General features: G+C 40.6%; 1 protein-coding gene across 2 annotated transcripts in view; it reads right to left on the bottom strand.

The window, feature by feature from the left end:
* Positions 1–1646: 1646 nt before the first annotated feature.
* The window catches only part of EPHA3 (EPH receptor A3), a 177048-nt gene continuing 155300 nt past the window's right edge, over positions 1647–23394 (bottom strand). For both annotated transcript variants that reach the window (XM_036389286.2, XM_036389285.2), the window contains exons 14-17: positions 20285–20434; positions 18074–18267; positions 6963–7118; positions 1647–5588 (exon numbers count right to left, since the gene is read on the bottom strand). In XM_036389286.2, coding sequence (XP_036245179.1) covers positions 5483–5588; positions 6963–7118; positions 18074–18267; positions 20285–20434 — 606 coding nt within the window. In that variant the 3' untranslated portion in view covers positions 1647–5482. The remainder of the gene's footprint in view (positions 5589–6962; positions 7119–18073; positions 18268–20284; positions 20435–23394) is intronic.

Consider the following 23394-nt stretch of genomic DNA (forward strand, 5'->3'; position numbering starts at 1 on the left):
CATAGATTATAGCAACAAGGGACTGGTCCAAGTACTGGCTATTCTCTTGGAGAAATCCTGGAGCCCAGGCAACTGGAGAGGAATTTTAAAGAGAGGAGAAAAGCAGAGCCAGGCAATTCCAGAGCAAGTATGCTATTTGAGCAAGTATGCTCAAATACTCAGAAAGATTTTACATATATATGTGTGTGTAGATATATATATAGATATATATATATATATATAGCAGCTGGAGGATTCAAGGTCTTAAGAAACCAACTCAGATTTGTCAAGAATAAGCAAATCCTGTCAAACTCATCTAATTTATTTCTGTGGCAGGGCAATCTAAAAAGTAGTGGATGTGATTTATCTTGTCTTTACTAAGACTTCTGGTGCTGTCCCCCTTGACATTCTCATGAGCTAACTGGGGAAATATGGGCTATTATGAAATCATTTTAATGTGAAAGCAGAGTGAGCTGAAAAATCCCATGTACTGAGTACTCTTCCTTTACCAGAGGTTCTCTGATCTAAAAAGGATCATGAGGAAGCCAAGGGAAAGCTGCTCTTTGTGTTTTGTGCTGTTTGTACCTTTGCATGAGTAACCTTCATGAACACCATCTGCCTGTTAGTATATGGGAATAAAACAAAGCTGAGGGAAATATCTCTAAAATAAATATTTTTTTTTAAATTTGGGAAAGTAAAATTCATTAAGGAATCCCAAAGGATTGGACCAAGGACTGAAAAAGGAACTGAGTGCACACGCATTAAACAGGGAATTACTGACGAGGCAGTGGTGGTTTGGAAAGGAACTGAGGCATTAGAGCAGCTCAGAAAATGAAAGGAAGCCAATATTGAATATGTCAACTGTTTCATATGAATAAGTCATATGAATTAGCAGGGGTGGCACGTGTGAGACAGCAGAAAAAATGCTCTGATTTCATTTGGCACTGCTTGGGCTTTTAATGGTGCAATATCTGATGATGGGCATCATCTTGGGAAGAAATGCAGAGTGGAAAAACACCACTTGGGCAGCACTAAAAAACCCTGGCAGGCATATTGAGTTCATGGAAGTGATTATCAGCAATTTACCTCTCCAGACTCAATGACCCTGATGGGGCCCTTCCAAATCAGCGCATTCTGGGATTCTGTGGTGGTGGGGGCTGCCAGGCAGTTCCTTGTCCTGCTGTTGTTAAGTGAGTGCATCCTGTGAGTGCCCTTCCAGAGCTGGCTACATTAATTAATCAAATGAATGCCATTTTACAGGAAAAGCAATAAAAACACCAATAGCCACCGTGCCCTCTAGGATCTAGAGCAAATATAGAGTACCAGCAATACCACAGGGATAGACACAAGCTGGGGCAACACAACTGCTAAGGTGAAACCTATTCACAGAGAAAATGGTTTGCACCATTATCTGCATGGATTAGATCCCATCAGAGCCCTGGTGCTCAAGCATAGCATCAAACCCCCTGTTTGGAAGGTAAAATGACACCATTTATCCACCACAGCATGAAGCATTCTGGAGGCAGGAAGGACAAGGGGCTTCCAGTCCAGCTGTGCTCATTTAAGGACAAGTCCAGCTCTGGGTGACTTTTTCTGTAATTCCCCTTTCTGCTGAACACACCAAGACAGAATGCCACCCCCACTCCAAAAAAGAAGTATGCTACATCCACATTCATAAATTTTATCAACTTACAGACTCCAGGACAGGTATATCATTCATTGTTTTGCACCAGTAAGCAGAGTAGTATACAAAAGCATGCAAAATCAGTTATGGTACAGAAAGAACCTGCAAAATTCAAGAAACTGGCAAGCATCAAAACCATTCCTATTTTCCTAGGAAGAGGATTCCTGAGTTGTGTATGTTGGCATTTTCAAAGACCCTGTACTTGGGTGAAGCACACAGAAACAACATGGCAGGGACATAACAAAACAGGGGCAAAATATTATCTAATACAGATACTCAGAGGCAAGAAATGATCATGGGGTGAAGTTACAGTATGTGGTGGGCTATTTTATTTTGTTGAAAAGTACATCTTTGACTGGATTCAACATATTAATAAGATGAAAATAGGTCCACTGGTGAGGGAGGAAAGAAAGCAAAAGTTTGGAAATACTTGACACAACTAAAATAAATGACAGTTTTTTTTCAACATCCCATAGGCAGGCTGTAGAAGATGATGTTTTCCAGTATCCATGGAGAAAGTAAAGTCTTTGACTGATGTAAGTCAGTTTTGCACAAATGCTGGTCTGTTTAGTTAAAACCTGCACTGCTTGTTTCTTTCAATAGATAATATAGGTAATATCTAGCTTTCACTCCAGACCCATGCTTTAACACTCAGAATTTATCCATATTTAATTACAATTTTATCACACTAATCAAATAAATTTACTTTGTCCTCCAAGCAATCACCTCAGTATTTCAGTATGTAAAAAATACTTTCATTATGTTTATTATAAAAATATAAATGTTTCCACTACAAATCATTTTACATTAGTAAGAGGCCATCTACAATTGCACAATATATAATCTAAATGAGTAAGTAATGCTTTTGAAATACAAGTTAAAGTAAATACATATTGCCAATCAAATCACATCTATACATTGCTTATTGGATGCTAAGTTACAGCACAAAAACTAGATTATGTTAACAGAAATAAATAAAATGGAAACTATATTGAAAGGTACAAACCCAATAATATGGCGTGTCGTTTTATGAGCAGTTTGCATTTTGCTTGATGTCCATAACCTGTACAGGCAGATGGCCACACGACCTCTATTTCTCTACTCCACACTGAAGAATTGTACACTGCTATGTTTACATATGTACAGGGGGACAGGGAGTACAGGATGCTTGCAACAGAGGCCACTTACAGTACAAATCAACTTCTGACAGGGAGAGAAAACCAAACGGGTTTTAAAAGCTCTCAACTCCTAACAGCAAAGAAAAGCAAAACCCAGCTGCTTCATTTTCGTTTCCCCTCAGTGAGATTGGATCTTTTATGCTGAGCATGCCTGAACTGTGGGCAAGAACACGACAGGAGGAAATTGAGGGAGGTTGGTGCAAAGTTTTCAAGTGTCTAAAACTCCAAGAACTGAGTCTGTGTCTCCAGAAGCATCTCCCAGAGGTCAGCCCCCCACCCCAGTCCCTTGTCCCCACACTCCAGCAGCAGAGTGAAGCTGAGGAGAAATGTCACAAAAAGCTGTCCCCAGACAGACAGTGTTTGCCACTAGGTTCGGTGGCTTAAATTCACTAACAGTGTCTGATTTAGAGCAATCTGAACCCAAAGAAAAGATTGATTCTGAACGAACTAAGCAACACAAAACAGCTTTTCTGTCCAGCTTGCTGCATTTCATGATAGATTGGAGCAGATAAGGGGAAGTGTTCTTTACTGCTTAAGTGCTTTATTTTACCTTTCTTCCATTTTTATTTTTAATGTTCAATTTTAAAACCCATTCACTTCTCTTTTAGAGAGGATTACTAATTATAATGCTGTGAGTGTGTTTCAAACCCAGTCCTTTACAGCATGCTCACTACCAGCACTCATGAAAAAGCCTCTAACACTTCTTCTATATAGCAATGTGTGATAAATGTTGTGCCTGGACATTCTTTAAGTCCTGGATTCACGCAGAAGAATTTCAGCCCCACAAACCCTAGAAACTGATTCTTTCCTCATTTATATACCAAGGAGCTTCAAAACCCAAGCCAGCAGAAGGAAGCACAAGTGGTCACCTGTTTTTGCATGCACAGAGAAAACACAATGTGCCATTTTTTCATCTGCCTCTCACAGAGTCTTGGACTTTTAGGCTTTCATTATCAGAATCAGGTCTACATTCTAGAATGTCAAGTTGGGAAGCAGAATGGTTTCCCCTGATGATCAAGGCCTGCTCTCTGTGTGCCTGACATCACATCTAGAGCATTAAGAAGCACAAGAAATGGGTCACCCAGTGTTTTAAACCACTCATTTTCAGAGCAAAGAGTGGTGTCTGCTCAGAACTGGGACTGATGTGCTCCAGAACAAAAACTTAGGAGTCAGGAAGCTCTTTGGAAGATGCTAAAAATGGTGGAGGGCCCCCAAAATCCACTTTCCAGTCTCCTTTTTCCAGTGGGAGATGTGAATGGTCTCCTAGACTTGGGCTCCCTTCTGCTTTCTTTCAAGGAACAGGTACCCACTGAAGCTGTGCCTAAAATTCAGGTCCCCTACAGGATAGCAGTGCCTCCACAGGGGGGTTTCTAGCTCAGGCATGTGTAAACTTCTACTCCAAAGCCTCCCCTCACAGCTCAAGTTATCCCTTTAAACAAGGGTCACTTCTCAGGGAACTCAAAAAGCATCATCAGTTAAAGCAGGATGCAACAAACCCTGGCCCTCTTTTCTATTTTCTTGGCAGATCTCTCCCCTGAACACCACCCAGGAACAGGAAATTATTGTGACAGAAAAGCAGCCCTGGGGTAAGAAATGGGATGTGCTGTTTGGGGCAAATCCTGATCTAAAGATCAATGCACACACCACTGCCAAAACCCCAGCCTGGTTGAAAATACCACTCACAGCAAATGGAAGAAATCTCATTGCCAAAAAAAGTCCAGATGCTTTTCATAGTGTCAGTACTGGGAAAAAGACCACCTTTCTTTCCTTCTGTATTTCATGCATGATGCTATGAGTATAAAATTATCTAGCAACTAACCCTCAGACAATTTCTCAGGTTGAACCAATGAAGTTTGGATAACATTTGGCACTTGGCAATAATACAGCCAGGTTAAGGTATTTAAGCATAAATATAAACAATAATGGAAAAAAAAACAAACCAAGAAAATAAATAAGCCTTTTAAAAATTAAGACTTGTTTCTATTTAAATGAACACAGTTAGGGAAGCTAACATAATGGTGAAAATCTTTTGTCAACTAACTCAAAGTCACTACAAACTTTATTTCTGTGTTCCTTCCTGAAGCTGAAATAGCATGTTACAATGACATTATAGTAAATATGGCCAGACAGGTTGTGAGGTATAGTCCTCTATTTTCCTTGCTTTTAAAGAAATAAAATACCTGTTACAGATCTCTTCTGTATAAAAATACTGCAAGTCTTTCTTTCTTCTTGTTTGCTGTATAGATCAAATACACAGCTTTTATGTCCATGGTTTTTTTTCTGTTATTCAGTCACTTAATATTCAAATGGCTCTAGGTTTTAGTAACACTGGTTTTTACTTGGAAGGATTTTTCACATGTTTTCTTTTTTCTTTTGATATTTACTATCTGCATTAACAGTCAGTCAAGAGCACCCACCCTTTAGGATTAACAGATAGAAAACAAGTTTGCTCCTGTTTTTAAGGCATTTATACTCAGTATTTGAGTGTCTTGTGGGTTTGAAATCTCAACCATTGCGTTTCCCAAGCTGTTGCCAAGATCTCCTTTAAATTCTGCCGTTTGTCAGCCATCACTTTTCACCTGCGATGCAACTTTGCTCCTTTTTTTTGTTTTCCTCTCCTGAGCAACATCATTTTGGTACCTTACACAGGAACAGGGCTGTTCTTTGTATGAGTTTCTAGGGCTTTGATACTGCTGACAATCTTCTTTTGAGGGCCCACCACTGTAACACCAACTTTCTTCATGTCACTGGAAAAAAGAGGAGGTGTGTGAGTGAGGATACTGAATTTCACAGCACTGATCCCAGCAAACAGCAATGAACCTGCCCATCTCACACTGCTGCACTGCAGGAACCTCCAGGTACAGGGATATTGCTGAAACACAAGCCCTACTGCAAAAAACCACTGACAGCAACTCCCTGGGCTGAAAAAAAAATAGAGTGAAAGCTCATTTAGCTTTGTTGTGGAAGAAAACATGGAAGAAAAGGCAATTAAATCATTCTCCAGTGATGCAGGCACTGGGGTTTTGGAGCAAGGGGGTCACAACTGGATCAGCTGAGCCTCTCTAACACCTCATCCCCCAGCCAATCTGATGTCTTTCCCTGGGCAGTGCTGACACATCACTGGCCTATGAATGGTCCTCTGAGCTCTGCTATCAGCACTGAGGTGAAGGAGTCCATGGCCAAGCTTCCAGTGCCTCCCCTGGTTCTCCCCTCCTGTTTGTCCAGGGTCTCCAGCCTCATTGTTCCTTGTGAACACAGAGGTGCTTTAACACCTGTGAAGGGCTAATTAACTGGGGGTTCACAGGAAATTGGGCATTCCTAGAGGATTTCTACACTGTCCCCAAAGGGTAATTGTTACAAAAAGCAATTAGCACCCTTTTAATAGATGCAGTAATACACTAATTAATGGCATTGATGTGTTTAATTGTCGATAGCACAGCTGCTGCATACCTCTCCATAACTTGTTGTGCATCCAGCCAGCCAAACTGGGAATTAAGATTTCCTTTGGCATTAAAGTTTTAACTGTACTTGATGCCTTTTCGGGTGCAGAAAGAACATTACCCTACTCTTACTTGTCACTAGAACAAAGATGGATTGCATTTAGAATGTAGTAAACTTGCCATTTGCTCACTTCCAAGCATAGCAGGAGGGAGTTCAGCTCCTGAGTAATTATTAGCATGGAGGAGGAAAACAGCTACAAAGAATTTGCCCCTTCACCTGGTTTGGTGGAATATAGGATGGGCAATAAAGGGAATGATTGGCAATGTGCCAGCTGTAGAGAAACTTCCATGTAAAATACAGAATTTAAAGAATCAACAGAGAAGCTTCAGTGAAAGTAGTTGATGCTAGTGTCATCACCAGATCACACATGGTGCTACTGTATTGGAAGAAATTGGGAATCTCCTTTAGTGACAAAAAGCTGTGGGACCATGGCCTTCACACAGTCACCAGACACAGATTTCCTTCATGGCTATTTCAACTACAACAAATAATTCCCATTTGTCTCTTTAAATGTAAGAAAATTTCAGCTAAGAATTGGGAACGCGATATAAAAGTGCTACCTCTGTGCTTATGTTTGAACTTGTAGCTGTGATGAAAACCCACAGAAGGCTGCAACTTACTCTGTGGAAATCTTGGCTATGGTGTCACAGGAGCTGTACTCCACCCCTGTGAAGATGTCCTTGCACTGCCCTGTCCGGAATCCGTTGAGCCAATCACCCGCGGTGCGGAAGGCTGAAATGTCAACGTTGCTTTGGTCCAGGAGGAGATTTGATGGCCTGAAATGAAAGAATAATGCAATGGAATTTAGGGAACAGGGAGAAACACAGCTTTATTTTGTGTCTAAACTCAGCAGTGGCAGGAGCATCCAGGCTGGATGTGGCTTTGCTGTTTGTCTGTGGGAGTTCTCAGCTGCTGAGGCCACCATGGGACTGGTGCTGACAAATGCTGTGTAATCATCCTGCTGAACAGTACCAGCTTCCCGTGCCTGTGTTTAAATCACTGCAGCATTCACAAAGTGCATGGGGACCTCTCAATTTAGTGTTAACAAAGACTAAATTAGGTTATATTTATGTGATTCACCTAGTCCTAAATATCACACAGACAATGCACATTCCAGGCTCCAAGCTGAGTGTGTTGGTAGAATTTGGTCATATCAAATGTTCAGAATAGTGGGGCCCACTGACAAATCCTAAATGTTGCTACTAAGTTAGAAGCTTCAAAAATAAGCAAAGTACCTTATTTTTAGTGTTTTATTTCAGGCTTAAAGCCAAGCACATGCTTGGCTGTGCTGTGCCTGAGACTGAACTAGAGAATGTTCAAAGCAGTTATCTCTGCAACTTCACAGTCTATTTTCTGCCCCAGAATTCTTTTTCTCTCTAGCAACCTGCACAGGAGTCTGACTACTGCTACTGAACCCATTTGAAGTGACTTTTGTCACTGAAAGCAGTGAAAATGAGAGGTGGCTGGACTGACAGCATAATTTAAAGGCAGTGATTACACAGTGTAACAGGTAGGTGACAGCTGCTGGAACTGGAGAACTGATCTGGGCTGTAAAACACTCTCTTCACTCCAAACCCAAGTCATCTCTGTTCATCAATGGAATGAACATAAATAGGAGGAGATTTTAAAGGCACCAAGAGAACCACATATTTAAACATTGTGATTTGAACCTCATAAGAAGCCTAGAAATTCCAAGTCCTTCTCAATTCCAGTATGTCTTAAATTTCACCAAAATCAGCAGCACTACATCACATCCTTGCAGTACACCTGACTTGCCCTGGAATCAGGGGATACCACCTCAGTTACATAAGTAACAGTAGTTAAATCAAGACTTTTACCTTTCACTTTTGAAGAAGTGAACAATGATTTTTAGTGTTGGCCACATCTTAAACAGCAGCTCCTTTTACTCTGATGTTTTCCTGATTGTTATCAATCAGCTCATTTCTCTCAGGCTCAGAAAGTTAATACAGTATTATTTTTTCTTCCTTCTAGGAATGCAGGGCATAATTAAAGAGCTACTTGGATGCTTGAAAATCTTGACTCCAAACACACACAATCGGTTTTCACCAGGTTCCAGAGGAGCTGAGATGTCCCTGATGGGGACAGCTTTTGCCTGGCTACCTTCCCTCCAGAGCCCAGCCAGGACTGTGACCACTGACACCAACTCTGGACTTCACATGCTGGGAACAGCCACCCATGGAAAGAAAAGCAACAGAAGACACAGAAACCTGCTCTGTGCCCAAAACAGCAGCTCACTTCATGTGCTGGTGCCATGGTCAAACCAAATCTTAGACACCTACATGACACCCAGCTTTAGAGGCTCAGTTTGATAATCAGGCCCAAGGTAGTTTTAATCAGTAGCTGTAAGGCCTGAATTTTTCTGACTACTGTTTGTCCTGTGAAGAGCCAATGGTTTTTTATTTATGGTTTTCTGGGTACAGTGGCTGGAATCCCAAGATATTAATTAAGAGTATTTATGAAGTGTTCTTAGTGATAAAGCACAGATTTTTTTTTTCCCCAGCCTAGTACACCTTTTTAACTTAAGTCTAATAAAACAAGGTCTGACTCAAGAATCACTAATGAAAAAAAAAAGTATAAACAAGTTGAAATAGAACAGGTCTCTAGGATTAGGAATTAGAGTGGCCCAAAAGAGCCTTTATGTTTATTACTTGGATCAAAGTATCATCATGACAAAAAATATGACCTAATTTTAATGCGAGTGACCTCAGAGTAACCAGCACTGTAAAGTATCATTTTTCTTCTTGCAGGATTCCAAACAAAAATTAGTTACTTTCCTCCTCAGAGAGGACATCTGGACTGTTTATCAACGAGCAGGAATTCGCCTCTGCACTGTCTCCTCGTGTGCACCAGGGGAAAGCTGGGCTTGCAGAGCATCTGCACACCCTGGCAGGTTTTTTCCCCCTGCCCCAGCCCCTAGACAGAAGGGCTGACCAGGGAATTTATGGTCTGGGTGATGTGTGCCATGAGCTCACACTTTAGCAGACAAATTAGACGGGCTGCAGTCCGTGCAGCTGTAAACGACGTCCTGCAGGGCTCCACCTGATCCTTTACAGCTTTTCATAAATCAGTACCTACCAGCTTCAGGAGAGGGTCATTAAAAAGGAATCATGGAAATTACATGTTTGCTCAGGGGAAGTGAAATAGAACATTTCTCTCCATCTTTTCTTCTCTCCCCTCCTTTTCTATTTTCTTTTTCCTTTCTTTAACTCTTTTTACCTTGTTGCTCTGACTAACTATGATACACCCTCTCACATCATCTTTTGACAGTCATGGCAAGATTTCCTGTCCCGTTCACCCTGACTGTTGTTGTATCTACCACACCTACAAAGTTGTATTTACTGATATGTGGTGCCCTAAAAAAAACCCAACAAACAGCAAGACTCAGTTTGGAGAGACAAACTGAACAGTGAGATGCCAGTTACAAAACATCCTGTGGCTGGAAGCTTTCTCTGGATGTGTCCATTACTTTAACAGTTGGAATTAACCTTTGAGCCATCTTCACTATGGTGTATTGTCATTAGCACAGCTTTTTTCACAACACAGGGAAAATTTTGCTGCACTAGCATGAAAAAACACAGAAAACATCATTAGAACCCTTCCCAATACAGCATGAAAATCTCACCTCTGGCTGGGTGCTGTCTGGGGAGAAAAAGAGACAAACTGACTTGTAAAATCCAGGAACTGAGACAAAGGAAATGAAAATGTCCTGCCACTTCTTCTGCATATACACAGAGCTGTGCACACACAATGCCAGACTTTGTACTGTAGGAGCCTCTCTCTTTCCATCCTTTCCTCCAAACAGCACAACCAACCTTCAGTTTTTTAAATCTGGACTTTCCTTTACACAGTCAATTTCTTTTAAAGAGGAAAGCATTAAAAAAAATCCCCAAAAACATAAAGTAATTTCCTGTGGCAAATTTTAGGTAATTAAAAGCTGATTTAGTAGAGTGAAATTGCTCCCAATGAGCCTGGTTGGAACTCAGATCCTATGGGCTTTATGATTATGGTGAGCTGAAGCACAGAGTTGGGGTCTAACAAGAATTTTATTTCAAGAGAAAAATAAGCCCAAAACCAACAGGTGGCACAGAAAGCAAATTTCAGTTTTATCTTCTGTAGCAATCAGAGTCATATGCATACATGTGTATCAACAGGAAACTAGTAAATAAATGCCGTGCCAAAGAGAAGTAGAGTTATTCTGTTTACTTGATTATCCCTGGACCTTAAAGATAAAAATCTTTGGAGTTCCATCTCTTCATGCCCATTTTTAACACGCTCTGAGCAGAATTGGTAATTTAGTCCCTAAATTACAATTCACCTCTTAAAGGGGGCACATGTGCTTTTCCCAAGGGCCTTCCTGCGTTGCTTTCATACTCTCATACAAATAATCATGTTGTGAGATGCTCCTTGGAGTGAAAGGAGAGCTGGAGAAATCAAGAGGGGCAACACAAATAACCAAAGGGAAAAACAATGCAGTTAAGGTTGCAAAAATGGTACACCTCTCTAAATGTCAATATTTTTTGTTTTCTAGCTCCATTGTTGGTGAAAAAAACAACCCAAACACAAAAAAAAAAAAACACCCCAAAAAACAACCTAACTTACCAGGGCTTCCACTAGGATAATAAGCAAATAAAATTTCAACTGCCCCAAAGGTCAATCCTTCAGTCTTCCCTGCTCCTTTAGCTGCCCCTCAGAACATGATTTTCAATATGCTCTTATTTTTCAGCATCTTGGTGGAATAACAAATCACATGCCTGGATGTATCTATCAATGCTCCTTCATTTACTTTTTCCCAGCACCAAACCACTAAAGGCAAAAAAAAAAAAACCAAAAAAAAAAAAAAACCCAGCATGTTGCTGAATTTTAGGGTTTTTTTTCCCCTCATAAGCCAGCCTAAACTGTGCTTTTAAGGAAATACAGGCACATGGCCATTTCCTGGGATGTGTAGCTGGCTGACAGACCCTCAATGCCAACCACTCATTATTGTTAGGACAGTCTATAAGCTCCTCAGAAGAGGCAGAGAAAATAGCTTTATAAAGCTCTCAAAATGCTTAAAATCTACCATTTGCTGGGGAGAGCTTCCCTTTATATCTCACTTTTGGCTGCACTGCTGTTGCCTATAATCAAAAGAGAAAAACCCCTTGCATCAGTGTTAGAATAGTAACATAAAAAGCAGATCTTCATCTGGAAGCTTCCAGGTGTCCCAGTGGTGATGGGCTCACCCAGAATCAAATTTCTGTGATTTAATAAGGTTAATTAATTTAAGGTTAAATATTTAACAGCTACATCCAATAGGAGATTCAGCTGCCCCAGTAACCCACCCCTGGGTCAGCCCCTTGGAGTTGCTCCACTTCTTATTTTAAGTCCCCTACTTGGAATAAAGATTATTTATTAATCTAAACAATATTTTAGGGATGTGTTCCAAAATCTAGGGGGAAAGGGCAGGAAAAGTACTACAGCCATGCATTAGCAATCCACCAAGCTACAAATATATGAGAATTATATAAAAAGCTTAGGCACCACTGTGAATTTCTGCTTCTGTCACCTCTACCAGCATTCCCAGTGTGGAATTGCCACCATCACTAACGAGGGCTCCAAAAACTCCTTGGAAACCTCAATAAACAGCAAAACCTCTCCTCCTCCTCAGGCCACCTGCTGGTCCAGCTGCATTCCTATTTAAATTACGGAGCACCCAACCCCAACCCGCAGTAAATTCCTGCCCGAGTTTCACCGAATTAGAGGTGTGAAAGTGCAAATAGATGTTTTACTGTCCCTGTTAACAGCCAGCCCTGCTCACTTCCATCCCCTCACTTTGAAGGGACAGTGGCTGAGTGAGTAATAATGACCACTAGGAAAATCAGGTGGAAACAGGGCTTTTCTGTCTGAAAAGCTGAATGAAGTCCCTAAAAACCTCCTCAGTCTAACCCCTCAATCCAAACTGTGCTTAGACACCGAGGAGTAGGACTTACTGCATTCCATTTTGTGATTTGTAGTTCAGTTTCCTTTTTCCCCCTCCTTCCATAAATTCACAATTTTATATTTAGCAGGCTTTGGAGAGAGAACTGGAGTTTTAAGTTTACATTGCTTGAATTCTTTTAGAGCGAACAGTCTGGGTTTAGGACACAGATTAGGTTTTTGCTGGATTTTAAATGAAGCTTAAAGTCCACACAGAATCTTGCCCTACAGAGCATTTGGCCAAACTCAAACCCTGTTGTTAAGACCCTGACAGCATCCAAGGAAAACTGAAATCTCCTCCTCTCTTCCATCCTGTTCCTAACACAGGAAGCAAACAAACAATATTACAGCAGGTCAGCACTATATGTCAAGCATCTGAAGCCTTCTGACCAGAATGGCAAAAAAAGAGACTTCTCAACAAAGTGTTCAGCCAATCTAAACAGTAATTTCATTGCAAATATTTTTGTAAAAACAGGGCTTGAATTATCCTGCAAAAAGGAGCAAGTCTGAATTTTTTATTTGCCCTATTCACTGCTCTTTTTGAGTTTGATTTTCATAAAAATCCTACCAAGCTAGAATGTAGAGTGTTTCCACCAAATTACCAGATTTTAAATGGAAATAAACTTTGTGAGGAGCAAAGTTTAAAATGCAAATTTTAAATTGTAAGTACTGCCCCTGGATGTCTCAGAATGACAGAAGTGAGAGCAGCACAATGAGAGACAGCAAAGCTGAAGGTGTTTAGCAGTGAACCCTTGCAAACAATCACTCACAAATAACAGCCCTTCCAAAGATTGCTCAAGGAAATTACCCAGCCAGTGTTTCAAACTGCACATCAAATTTCAGCAAATCAGGGCAGGGTTGCTAACAACTTGCTACCATGAAAAGGAATGTATGAGGAATTAATTATTCATACATGTTTTTTCATCACAAAGAACAACTGACTCTGACCCCCTAAATTTTCTGGGCTATAAGAAAAGAATTTCAGTTATGATTTTTCTGAAATATCCTGAATTTTCAGGTGTTTTTCTCCCCTTCCTTGCAATACAATTATTTCCTCTTCTCCTAAATATGTGCTTGCAGCAAAGAAAAACAACAACAGCAATACCTGACACTGACTTTCACACTACCAAAAGCAAACACAGAAGCAGGTTGGGATTTTTTTGGTGCAGATTCCATGTCAGTTTTGCAATCAATCAGAGGCCTGGCAGAAATTCAGAATTTCTAAAGGAATTAAAATAAAATTTCAATTTTCTTTTAAATGAGGGCTGTGCATTAACTCTGTTCCATAGGTTCATGAAGACTAAATGATTTCAGTCCCCCCTACATCACAGATGTGAACACACTCAGCAGATATGGGAAAGCTGCCACAATGTTTGAGCTCCCTGAATCCTGTGTCATAAACATTATACCTCAAGATCACACTGTACTATGACAGCTTTGGGGCACATAAAGGCTTTAAATATATTAAATTACACACTATGTTTTAAATATATTTTTTTCAAATGGCCATGTAAGAGTAAGATTCATATGCATAAAATGGTAATATACATTGTAAATATATATATACACGTATGTATGTATATATATAAATGCAGAATCATAAATTTAAGTGAGAATAAAAAAACCCATAAATTTAAAAAATAGACAAATATAAATCAGTGAAAAAAGTTAAATGGATCAAAAAAAAATTCAAGAGTCCATTTCAGATTGTGTAATGTACACAAAGTACTTCCAGTTGCATGACTCAAGTTACAATTTTGAAATGAAACAACAGCTAAAGAGCCATTTCAGCCTCACCAACTTGCTTGCAGGTGGGTGAAGTGATTCTGACTCCCCAGCCCAGGCTGAGAAAAGTTTCCATCTGCTTTGTATCTGTATGAAATGCTCACAAATGTGAAGTAATACACAGTGGGCTGAAAAAACAATAAGCTCAGGAGGAAAAATAATGAAATTGATCAAAACTGGAAGAACGATGAACTCACTCCCACCCTAAAGATATCCAAACAACCAAAGAACTCTGTTAGAAAAATGAACATCATGTTCAGAAAACAGGAAAGAACAGCAAGACATAAATCAAATAAAAATATCATGAGATTGTGCTTTAGAAAACCACATGGCTTGCACTGAGTTCTGTTCCTACAGCCCCTTACAGAGCTGGTTAACTCCAGGCAGCCTAAGGGACACAAAAACCTCATGTGTCCAGAACCAGTGCAGGTCTTATTAGCAAGGGCTCAGGGTGGCCACCTGATTAAAAAGTGAATTTAGACAGGTAAGAAAGAAATCAGCCATATTCTGTACTTTACAAGGAATAGAAATGGAATTTGTACATGAATCTGAGATGAAACACAACACCAGGAAAGGTATTGTGAAACGTTTGCTGTGCTGAGGCTACAAAAACCTTTTGTCAGTGTGAGGTTCAAAGGCATGTAGAACGGTCTGCAAAACCATGATCAATAAGGATAAAAATGTCCTCTTGGGTATCAAGAAATTATTAGATACCATGGAGTGGCCTGAAGGGATAGAAAACTTTAAAGGAGAGGGGGAATTGAAGGCTTTGACTCCTCTTCTGTGAGGTATTAGTGCAGAACGTGCCTGGGCTGTGGCCTGGAATCAGATGTTCAGCCAAGCACATCCTCCAGTGGAGGTCAGTTAACAGCAACCAGCACCCAGAGGACAGGGATAATCCATGCACCTCCAGAAATATGTTTTTTAAATGGGATACAATGGTGCTGTGACTGTTTTAAACAAACATCAGCCCCAAAATCTGTAAGAAGAGACAGGTTTTGCATCTGCACCAGACGTCATCGGGTTAAACATTTTTTCCCCTGACCAAGTATATTCTGAACACCTACCAGCATATGGTGGACATGAAGCTTTAGCATTCCTCCAGTAGCACCACAGACACAGCTAGAAGAGAGCTGGGACCTCTATAACTTAGATTAATTGCTTATTATGGGTAGGAGGAGAGGCAGTGTGGGAGTGCTGCAGCTTCAAATAACAACTGAGAGCAGCCACTCGAGCCAATGGAATCCCCAGAGCCCTCAGGGCTGAGTCCCTGAGTGCTTCCCCCTGTTCTGATGTTTGTCCCTCTCTGGGATCCCACTGTGTCCCCTTCTCCAGGAGCTGCCCTGACCCACAGCCCTTCAGTATCACTTACACATTCCTGCACACAAGGCTATGGCAAGGCCTCAGCCCATTTTAAGCCTCACTTCTCATTTTTCTGTCTCATTTTTCTCTGTCAGCCTGTCAAAAAGCACTGCTGAACCTCCAGGCTCCGTCCCTGGCCACCAGCACCAGAGGCTGTCACCTGCCACCAGTGCCACCATGGGGCTGTGGAGCTGGCTGCAGATTTCCAGCCATATCTAAGGTTTGAAATTAGTCCAAAGGTTGAGATTAGTCTGCTTTGACAATGATTTCTTGGCACAGGGCTGCCCAGCACCCTCACTGGTGTTTATTTGTGGCTGTGTTTAAGGACAGGCTGGGCTGGTGCAGACACTGACAGAGGAGACGGAGAGATCACAGATCACAGATTCCCTGAGCTGCAAGAAGTTCCTCCATAGAGGGAACTCCCATGGTGGGACCCCCCAGTGCCCTGTGTGTCACCAGGCAGTGAGGGAGATAGACTACACTGCCTAGGAATGTGCAGGGATGTGGCACTGGAGGGGTAACTGGGAGGAAAAGAAGGAATAAAATCACCTTTGATGCTGCTCTCCTCAGAAATGCACTCGGTATCAAAGCCAGGCAGCAGCAGGAGGAGCATTTCACTGAAAGCTCACCTAAAGCAGCTGTGAGAGGTTCCCTACCATGCAGGCAGCCTCCCTCCTTCCCTCCTTGCCTCCCTATGAGCTGAGAGCATGGCACTGTGCTAGGGATGTGCAGCCTCTGCCACCCTCTGTGCCACAAAGCACAGAATGGAACAGGAGAGACAAAAGGGAACAGTAAATATCCCCCTGTGGACCCTCTGCATAGGACCCAGCAGGTGGAAACAGTGCTCAGACTGAATTTGGTCACCACTAGAGGATATCAGCTTCTACTGGCTATGAACAGGTAACTGGAAATTATGGTTCCACACTGTTTTTATCTCTGTTGCAGTTCAAATCTGCAACTGGATGGACCACAAACAAGACCACAAATATTTTACTTCTGTTTGGAATGAAAAACATGCAGCCCTGGTTTCTGCAATCAGGTCTCTAAACCCAAACAGGATAGTTATGATTTCCAGCTCCCCTAGTCATCAGATTGCTGCAGCACATCCCTATAAAATCATTCTTTGCACCAACAGTTTGCCACATAGTGGTGCAAGGCCTTTGGAAGAAATGTACTTGACTGAGAAAATGGTGTTAAACAGTTTGGTGTTTTCTCCAAAAATGTGCTGTGGGGGTTTTTTTGTTTGTTGGGTTTTTTCCTGTCATCTCCTAGAAATAATTGCTTCTGTAAGCATGTTGGTTTCCTACATGTTAAACACTCACCAAGCAAAATTATTCAAACATAATTTTGTGCGAGCCATCTTCTCTCAACATATAAATTTAAAAGCAGAGCCCATTAGTATCACTGCCTTTCCCCTCCCATTTTTTCTTTTTTTTTCTGCCCTCTGGCATGGCAGCAGGAGGTAATTAGAGTGGCCAGTGTCTGGCTGAGGATGCAGCACAAAGCCAGGGCCAGGAAGGAGGAGGCAAGGTCCATGGCAGTCGCACAGCAGGCTGCAGGATCAATGCAGCTCTTCCCACTGCCTTTGCTCCATTTCCCTCAGCCTTCCCATCCAATTGCCATGGAGTTCCGGAAGTGTGCTGCCTCACAAGGAGAGGTCTGACAGCAAGGTTTTCTGTGCTCCCTTTTGAAACCTGCCTCGTGTCAGGCTCTGCTCTCTTGCCCAGTGACACACACAGCACTCTCCAGGGCCCTGGCTCTGAAGCAGCAGAGGAGCAGGGTGCTTTTCTCTCTGACTCTGCCTGCTTTGCTGACAGAGGATTTGGCACTACCATTCATGCTAAAAATACTTTTACACTCCTTCAGTAAGAATATGACATTTTAGTGCATTGTACAAACCGAGTCTCTTTAACACTACTTAACTAAAGCTCTTCTTTCACCACGTCTTCATTATGCCCTTAGGTGTCAACACACACTTCAGCTGCTCTCTCTCAATGAGATAATTCTTATCTCATCATAGTGATGATGTTCCAGAGTGTGTTGAAAACCCAGGATTAAAAATGAATGTTTTAAATGCAATTAGGAACATTGCACAGGTTGAAAATTAATTCCTAGTTCATACATTGATCTAAGAGGGAGTGTAAGTGCATTTTTAGGTCTGTGAGCACTACTGAAAGAAAAAAAAAAGAGATTACTCAGATGATTAAAGTTAACATGACTTGTCAGAGAAGAGCCTAAGTGTACTTGGACCCAATTCAGAAAGATACTTAGGAACATGGCTGGCTGTAACCTGTGAAACACTAAGCACTTACAACACCACCAAAGGGCAGAAGGAAAAGGAAAATCCCTCGATGGCCAAATCTGCCAGCTGTGTTTTTCTCAAAAAAACTGCTCAGTCTTACAGCAGGTTTCATATCCCTAGCATAAAAATCTTTCACAAATTGGATAAATAATAGCAGATAAATAATAAAATAACCCCAGCAATGATAAAAATAAAAATATTAAATCCTTCTCTCAAGAGAGAAGGTGGTAAAGAGTGCAAACAAATTCTAATTACAGGAGATGAAGGAATCAAAGAGGTTCATGAGCAATGCAAGATCTACTATGTCACCTTGCCGCCGCGTTGGTGATTATTTTCAGACTGCTGGGATTACGGATCAGCTTATCCAGGATGCTGACAATCTGCTCAAACTTGGGTCTGTTGTTTCTGTCCTTCTGCCAGCAGTCCAGCATCAGCTGATACAAGGCAGCTGGGCAGTCCATGGGAGGTGGCAAGCGGTACCCTTCATCCACAGCCTTAATCACCTGCACAAGGAGAAAAGTTTGTGCAAACTTAAAGGCACTTCACAGCAACTTGAGTTTTTATCAGCTGTGAGAACGTTAACGTGGACATTGTGTGTTTAAACAAACGTGTTTATTCACTAATTGTCTCTCCTTTATCTGCAAAGTAAACCAGGCAGTCGATTAGGCATGCAGAAAGGGGAGTTAAGATACAGTGTGACTTTGAAGAAGGTGAGTGTGTGGAAAGGATCTCAAAAACTCACACTCACTTGAAATAAATCCATAAACAAAAGCCACAGTTAGGACGAGCTTGCTTGAGTATACCAAACTTCAAAAGGTCTTGGATATCTCTCCTCTGATTACCCTTAGAAACACAATCTTTCCAAATCCTCCAGTGGACACTGAACTCAAAAATAACAGCAGAAAAAACAACCCTTTCACATCCTCCAGTGGATGCAAAACTCAAAACACCAACAGGAAAAACAGTCTACCCTGCTGAAAAGTCAACCTGCCCTCTCATGGGCCATCCTGAACCAACAGACAAAAGGTCTTGTGGATGATGTCACAGGGCAACAAAATATTTTTAAAACTTACCTCAAGGATGACTATACATTTTCTGCTAGGCAGTGCAAGCCCAATTCCTTATAATTTGCCTAGGCTGATACAATTTGTCTAGATTTTCTGTAATTTTTCTGGATGGACACCCGCAAAACCAAGATTACTTTAGAATTTATGTTGTCCAGAAGATTTTTAATCCAGCCTTTTCACTAGAATCCAACACCTCTTGATCAGGCCTACAGTATCTATTGCCCCATAAATAAAAAACAACAATGTAGAAAATTCAATGTAGAAAATGATAAAGCCATATTCTGTTAATCTTTCCTTTTCATCTGGATCAATTAATTGCAAAGCAGAAGAAACTATTCTAAATCAGAACAAGGACAAGAGAGCAGTTAATGCTTTAAGCAGCCATGAAGGAGAGGTACATAAATAGGCTAATCCTTCCATTTTAGATTTTAATGGGATATTATTAAAGACATTCCACTAATAGATCAGTCTGCACAACAAGATACATTAATTTCCACAAAAATATTCATTACCAATTAAAAGAAATGCATCATTTTCTGCAGAGACTTGGGTTGCAGAGGTACCCATTTAAAAGGAAGATTTCTTCTCTTTTTCTTTGTTTAACATAAAGTAGTACAGAAAAATGTTTGACTACAACTATGTAATTGACTTATTTATTTTAACTTAAAACTAGTAACAATATATATCATCTCCTTGGAAAATCTGTTTGTGTGAGTGACTGCACTCCATAAAATTTGGTCCATAAGAAACTCCCATGGAATAAATCTAAAATTAATAAAACAACAGAAAAAGAACTCAAAATAGACATAATAAAAAATCTTATTTGGGGAAATGTTATACTTCTTTAAAAAATACTGGGAGAGCTCCATTAATCATTTGGATTGCAGGCTTGGACAGTTTACTAATGTTACAAAGAAACCTGTATTGGAAGTCTAATCAGATCACCCTCCTTCTCTATTTTATCCATTGATTACTTCCAGAAGCATTTTGGTTTCATTAAACTCTTAACAGAAATGCTTTGCTTCTCTTTTTCACAAGTGCCAAAAGCAATTTATTCTGTGCATTTGACATTTACAGAAAACTTCTATAGGATATTATACAAGTGGAACCAAAAGGGGATCAACAGAAATTTAGGAGGGTTTTCTAACAACGAGCTAAGGAATGTAAAAGGCAATGACCTCATTGCAGTGGAATTATTTGCATCATCTTACAGAAAACCACCAATGGGATAAAATACTCTACTCTGCTCCTTCAGAGGTCCAAAACACTCTGCTATAAAGATGGTGGGTTTTTAAAGTTCTAATGAACTTTTACTTGACCGGGAGATCTGGCAGTTTTCATCTCCACACCATCACCAATGTCACCATCAAAAACTCAGAGCCACCTGCTCTTGGCCTCCTTTCACAGCTTGATCCCTTATCTGAGAGCACAACTCAGCCAAGAATTTACTCACATCCTGGTTGGACATCTCCCAGTAGGGTCTCTCCCCATAAGACATCACCTCCCAGAGGACAATCCCGTAGCTCCAGGCATCGCTGGCTGACGTGAACTTCCGATAGGCAATAGCTTCTGGAGACGTCCATCGGATGGGAATCTTGCCCCCCTGGGAGCAAAACAAAACCAGAGAGTCCATTTGACTGTCCTGCAACAAGTATGATTTTGTGTGGTTGATTATTTCATCTCTGAGAGTCTCAGTTATTACGATATTGGTGTAAGAAAAACAGCGTAAGCTGGAAAACGTTGCTGCTGTTTGTCATAAGAGCAAAAGTAAAAGAGTAAAATAGTAAAAGAGTAAAAGAGTAAAAAAGTAAAGAGTAAAAGAGTAAAAATACATTTCAGTGCAAAATCTACTGATATCTAGTAGATTTACCATAGATTTATCTATCTACAATATAGATTTATTATATTACAGCATACATACTTTATAGACACACATATATATTTTTTTCTATATATATATGTGTATGTGAGTGTGTAGCATAATTCACACAGATAAAAGTAAATGATAAATCAAGTCTGGTTGATTTTCAGTTATGAAATGTTTTAAAACTGCCACGACAGTCATACATCATGAAAGGTGAAAAAACCACTCCAAGGTCTTTGCTTATAACCCAGGTCCTTTTGCACAGCACAGGAGAGCTGAATTTGGCTAATTTTAAGGCGTTGAAGTGAATTCCCTGCATGGCTTCACCAGGTTTTCTGGGACATTCAAGGAAAATAAGGGGCCATGATGTTGCTTCACTTCACTAAAGCTAAGCCTCCAGCTGACATGACAAGGATAGTCAGATTCAGATGGAGTCACTTGTGCAGAGGGAAGAGTGAAAAAATGTCAGCTGGGAGAGTGCCTCTGGACATTTTTTACAATCATAAGAGAAGCAAGCCACCATTAAATGCCAAACTTGAAGAGAATTGAAGCTACCAGTACAATTAACATGGTAGGTAGGGGAAACTTCTCTCTCTGGTCATGGCCACCACTTGGTGCTGCAGGTCAAGTTAACAAAATGCACATAAGGAACCTCAGGCTGAGTTTCTAAAATGTGAGAATTAGAGGAAAGAGACATTTCCTGGTGATGCCAACTTTGACAGAGTTTTTTGAGAGTTACACATGAGAAAATGAAGTTCTAAACGATAGCAGTGCAGAACTTGTTCCTGAAGGCAATTCTGGAGTGAATGTGTTTTAGTACAGAAAACTGTGAGAGTTTAAAGTTATTTCCAGTTATGCATAATGTGTACAGAATATATTCTGAAGATTTCACACCAAACCAGCTCTTTGCAGTGCTTCTGACACCTCCATTATATTCCAGTCACACACCTCTCCTCACAACCACCTCTGTGGGGAGGGAGGGCTCTGACTTCCACTGATTAGCCAGCAAGAAAAAAAAAGATTTAAATATTTTACTGCTTTGCCTACACTCCCATAAACTGTACCTGCACTGAGGGTAGCTGTACAATCACCAGCTTTAGACTCACTAGCTTGATTAACAAGAGAAATGCAGGCATTAGTGTTAATTAGAAACCTAAATACAGTCTAACTACACCGAAGCATCTTCATTTTCATGGCTAATATTGCATAAATTAAATTAAGTATAAACAACACAGGCAGTCCCGACTCAGACTACGGTTTAGGCCTCCAAAATGTCACTGGATAGGCCTTAGAGGCTTGGCAAAGGTCAGGGAGGGGATTTGCTTGGCATATGGTTTTCATGGATCCCATTTTGTTTAGCAGAGCTCCCTATCAAAAGACAATCCTTCATTTCACACACAACCCTAAAAATCAGGTGAACACCAAATTTCCACATCACTTGCAGACCAGCAAAGAGGACACAGAAGATAAACTGGAGTGTTTGAAACCACTGTTTTATCACTGAAGCCAGATGAAGAGCCTGATCTCTCTCTCTCTCTCTTGGAAATTTAATCTATTGGATGATGGTCTTTAGTCACAAAAAGTACACTGTATTTTCCATTCTTTATAACTTTATTCACAATCCCCAGTGCTGCTCCAGAACAGTACCAAGAACATAAAAATGACTTTGTTTTTCTCATACTCAATTAATAAGCTCCCTTTACAAGTGTCCAGGGGCCCTCAGCGAGTCCAAGGCCCAGCCAAGAAACAAGGAAAGCTCTCCTGTAGCCTCGTATTTTCACAAGAAATCCACTTACAGTTTTAGATGCGAGGCTGATAAAGAAATCAATCTCTCTGTTTTCTATGCTAGAAGTGAGCCCTGGTTTTCAATAAAGAACATGAATCCTGGGGGAAAGCCACATCCGAAATTTACATCAACAAAGACCCCACCATGACAAAGAGAGTCAGACATGTCTCACTAGACAAGGGCAGGATTTTCATATTGGATAGAAGGTCTTTATAATCTTATGTAAAAAGTCATTTATGCAACTGGAGAAACACTTTTACAAAAAAAGAAAAAAAGGACATTAATTAGTGTCCTCACAATTTGGGACTGCTTTATTGCAGAAAAATCAGAAACTCAATGAAACAATTTCTGGCTTTCCTTTACTGAAAAAAGAAGGTGCATCTACCCCAGATCCTTATTGCAATTTGCAATCAGTGGCTTTCAAATTCTCTTTGCTAACTCTCAGCTGTAATCCTATACAAACCTGTAGATCCACATAGCATTACCATAAATAACTCAAAAATATTAATTAAAATGTAGTTAAAAAAAGAAATCAACTGCCAGTGAACAGAGTCTAAAAGTGTAATTTTGCTCTTCTGCTCCCCAATTTGCCATAAAAATGTCATAATTATTTTTAAAAAGAGATTTTGCTGAGTGTTTTTTTGGAATAGTTTAAGAACAGCAATATATTTACTGATTATTTTCTGAAGATAAGTACAGTTTTTATATATTTTTGTCATGGTCTGCCTTTAAGGACATGCTCATCATAAAGCCCAGCTCCCCAGATTTGAGTAGAAAGACAGGTTTGGTGTTAGATATTGTAGGAGTTTGTTACTTCAGCTCAAAATCCCAGGCACTCTGGGTCAGAGAACCTCTCTCAGGGTTGGAAATCAGTGAGCCAGGAGTAACCAAAAGTTTTATCTTCTGTAGATGG

The sequence above is a fragment of the Molothrus ater genome, chromosome 2, assembly GCF_012460135.2.
Source record: "Molothrus ater isolate BHLD 08-10-18 breed brown headed cowbird chromosome 2, BPBGC_Mater_1.1, whole genome shotgun sequence".
Taxonomy (NCBI): domain Eukaryota; kingdom Metazoa; phylum Chordata; class Aves; order Passeriformes; family Icteridae; genus Molothrus; species Molothrus ater.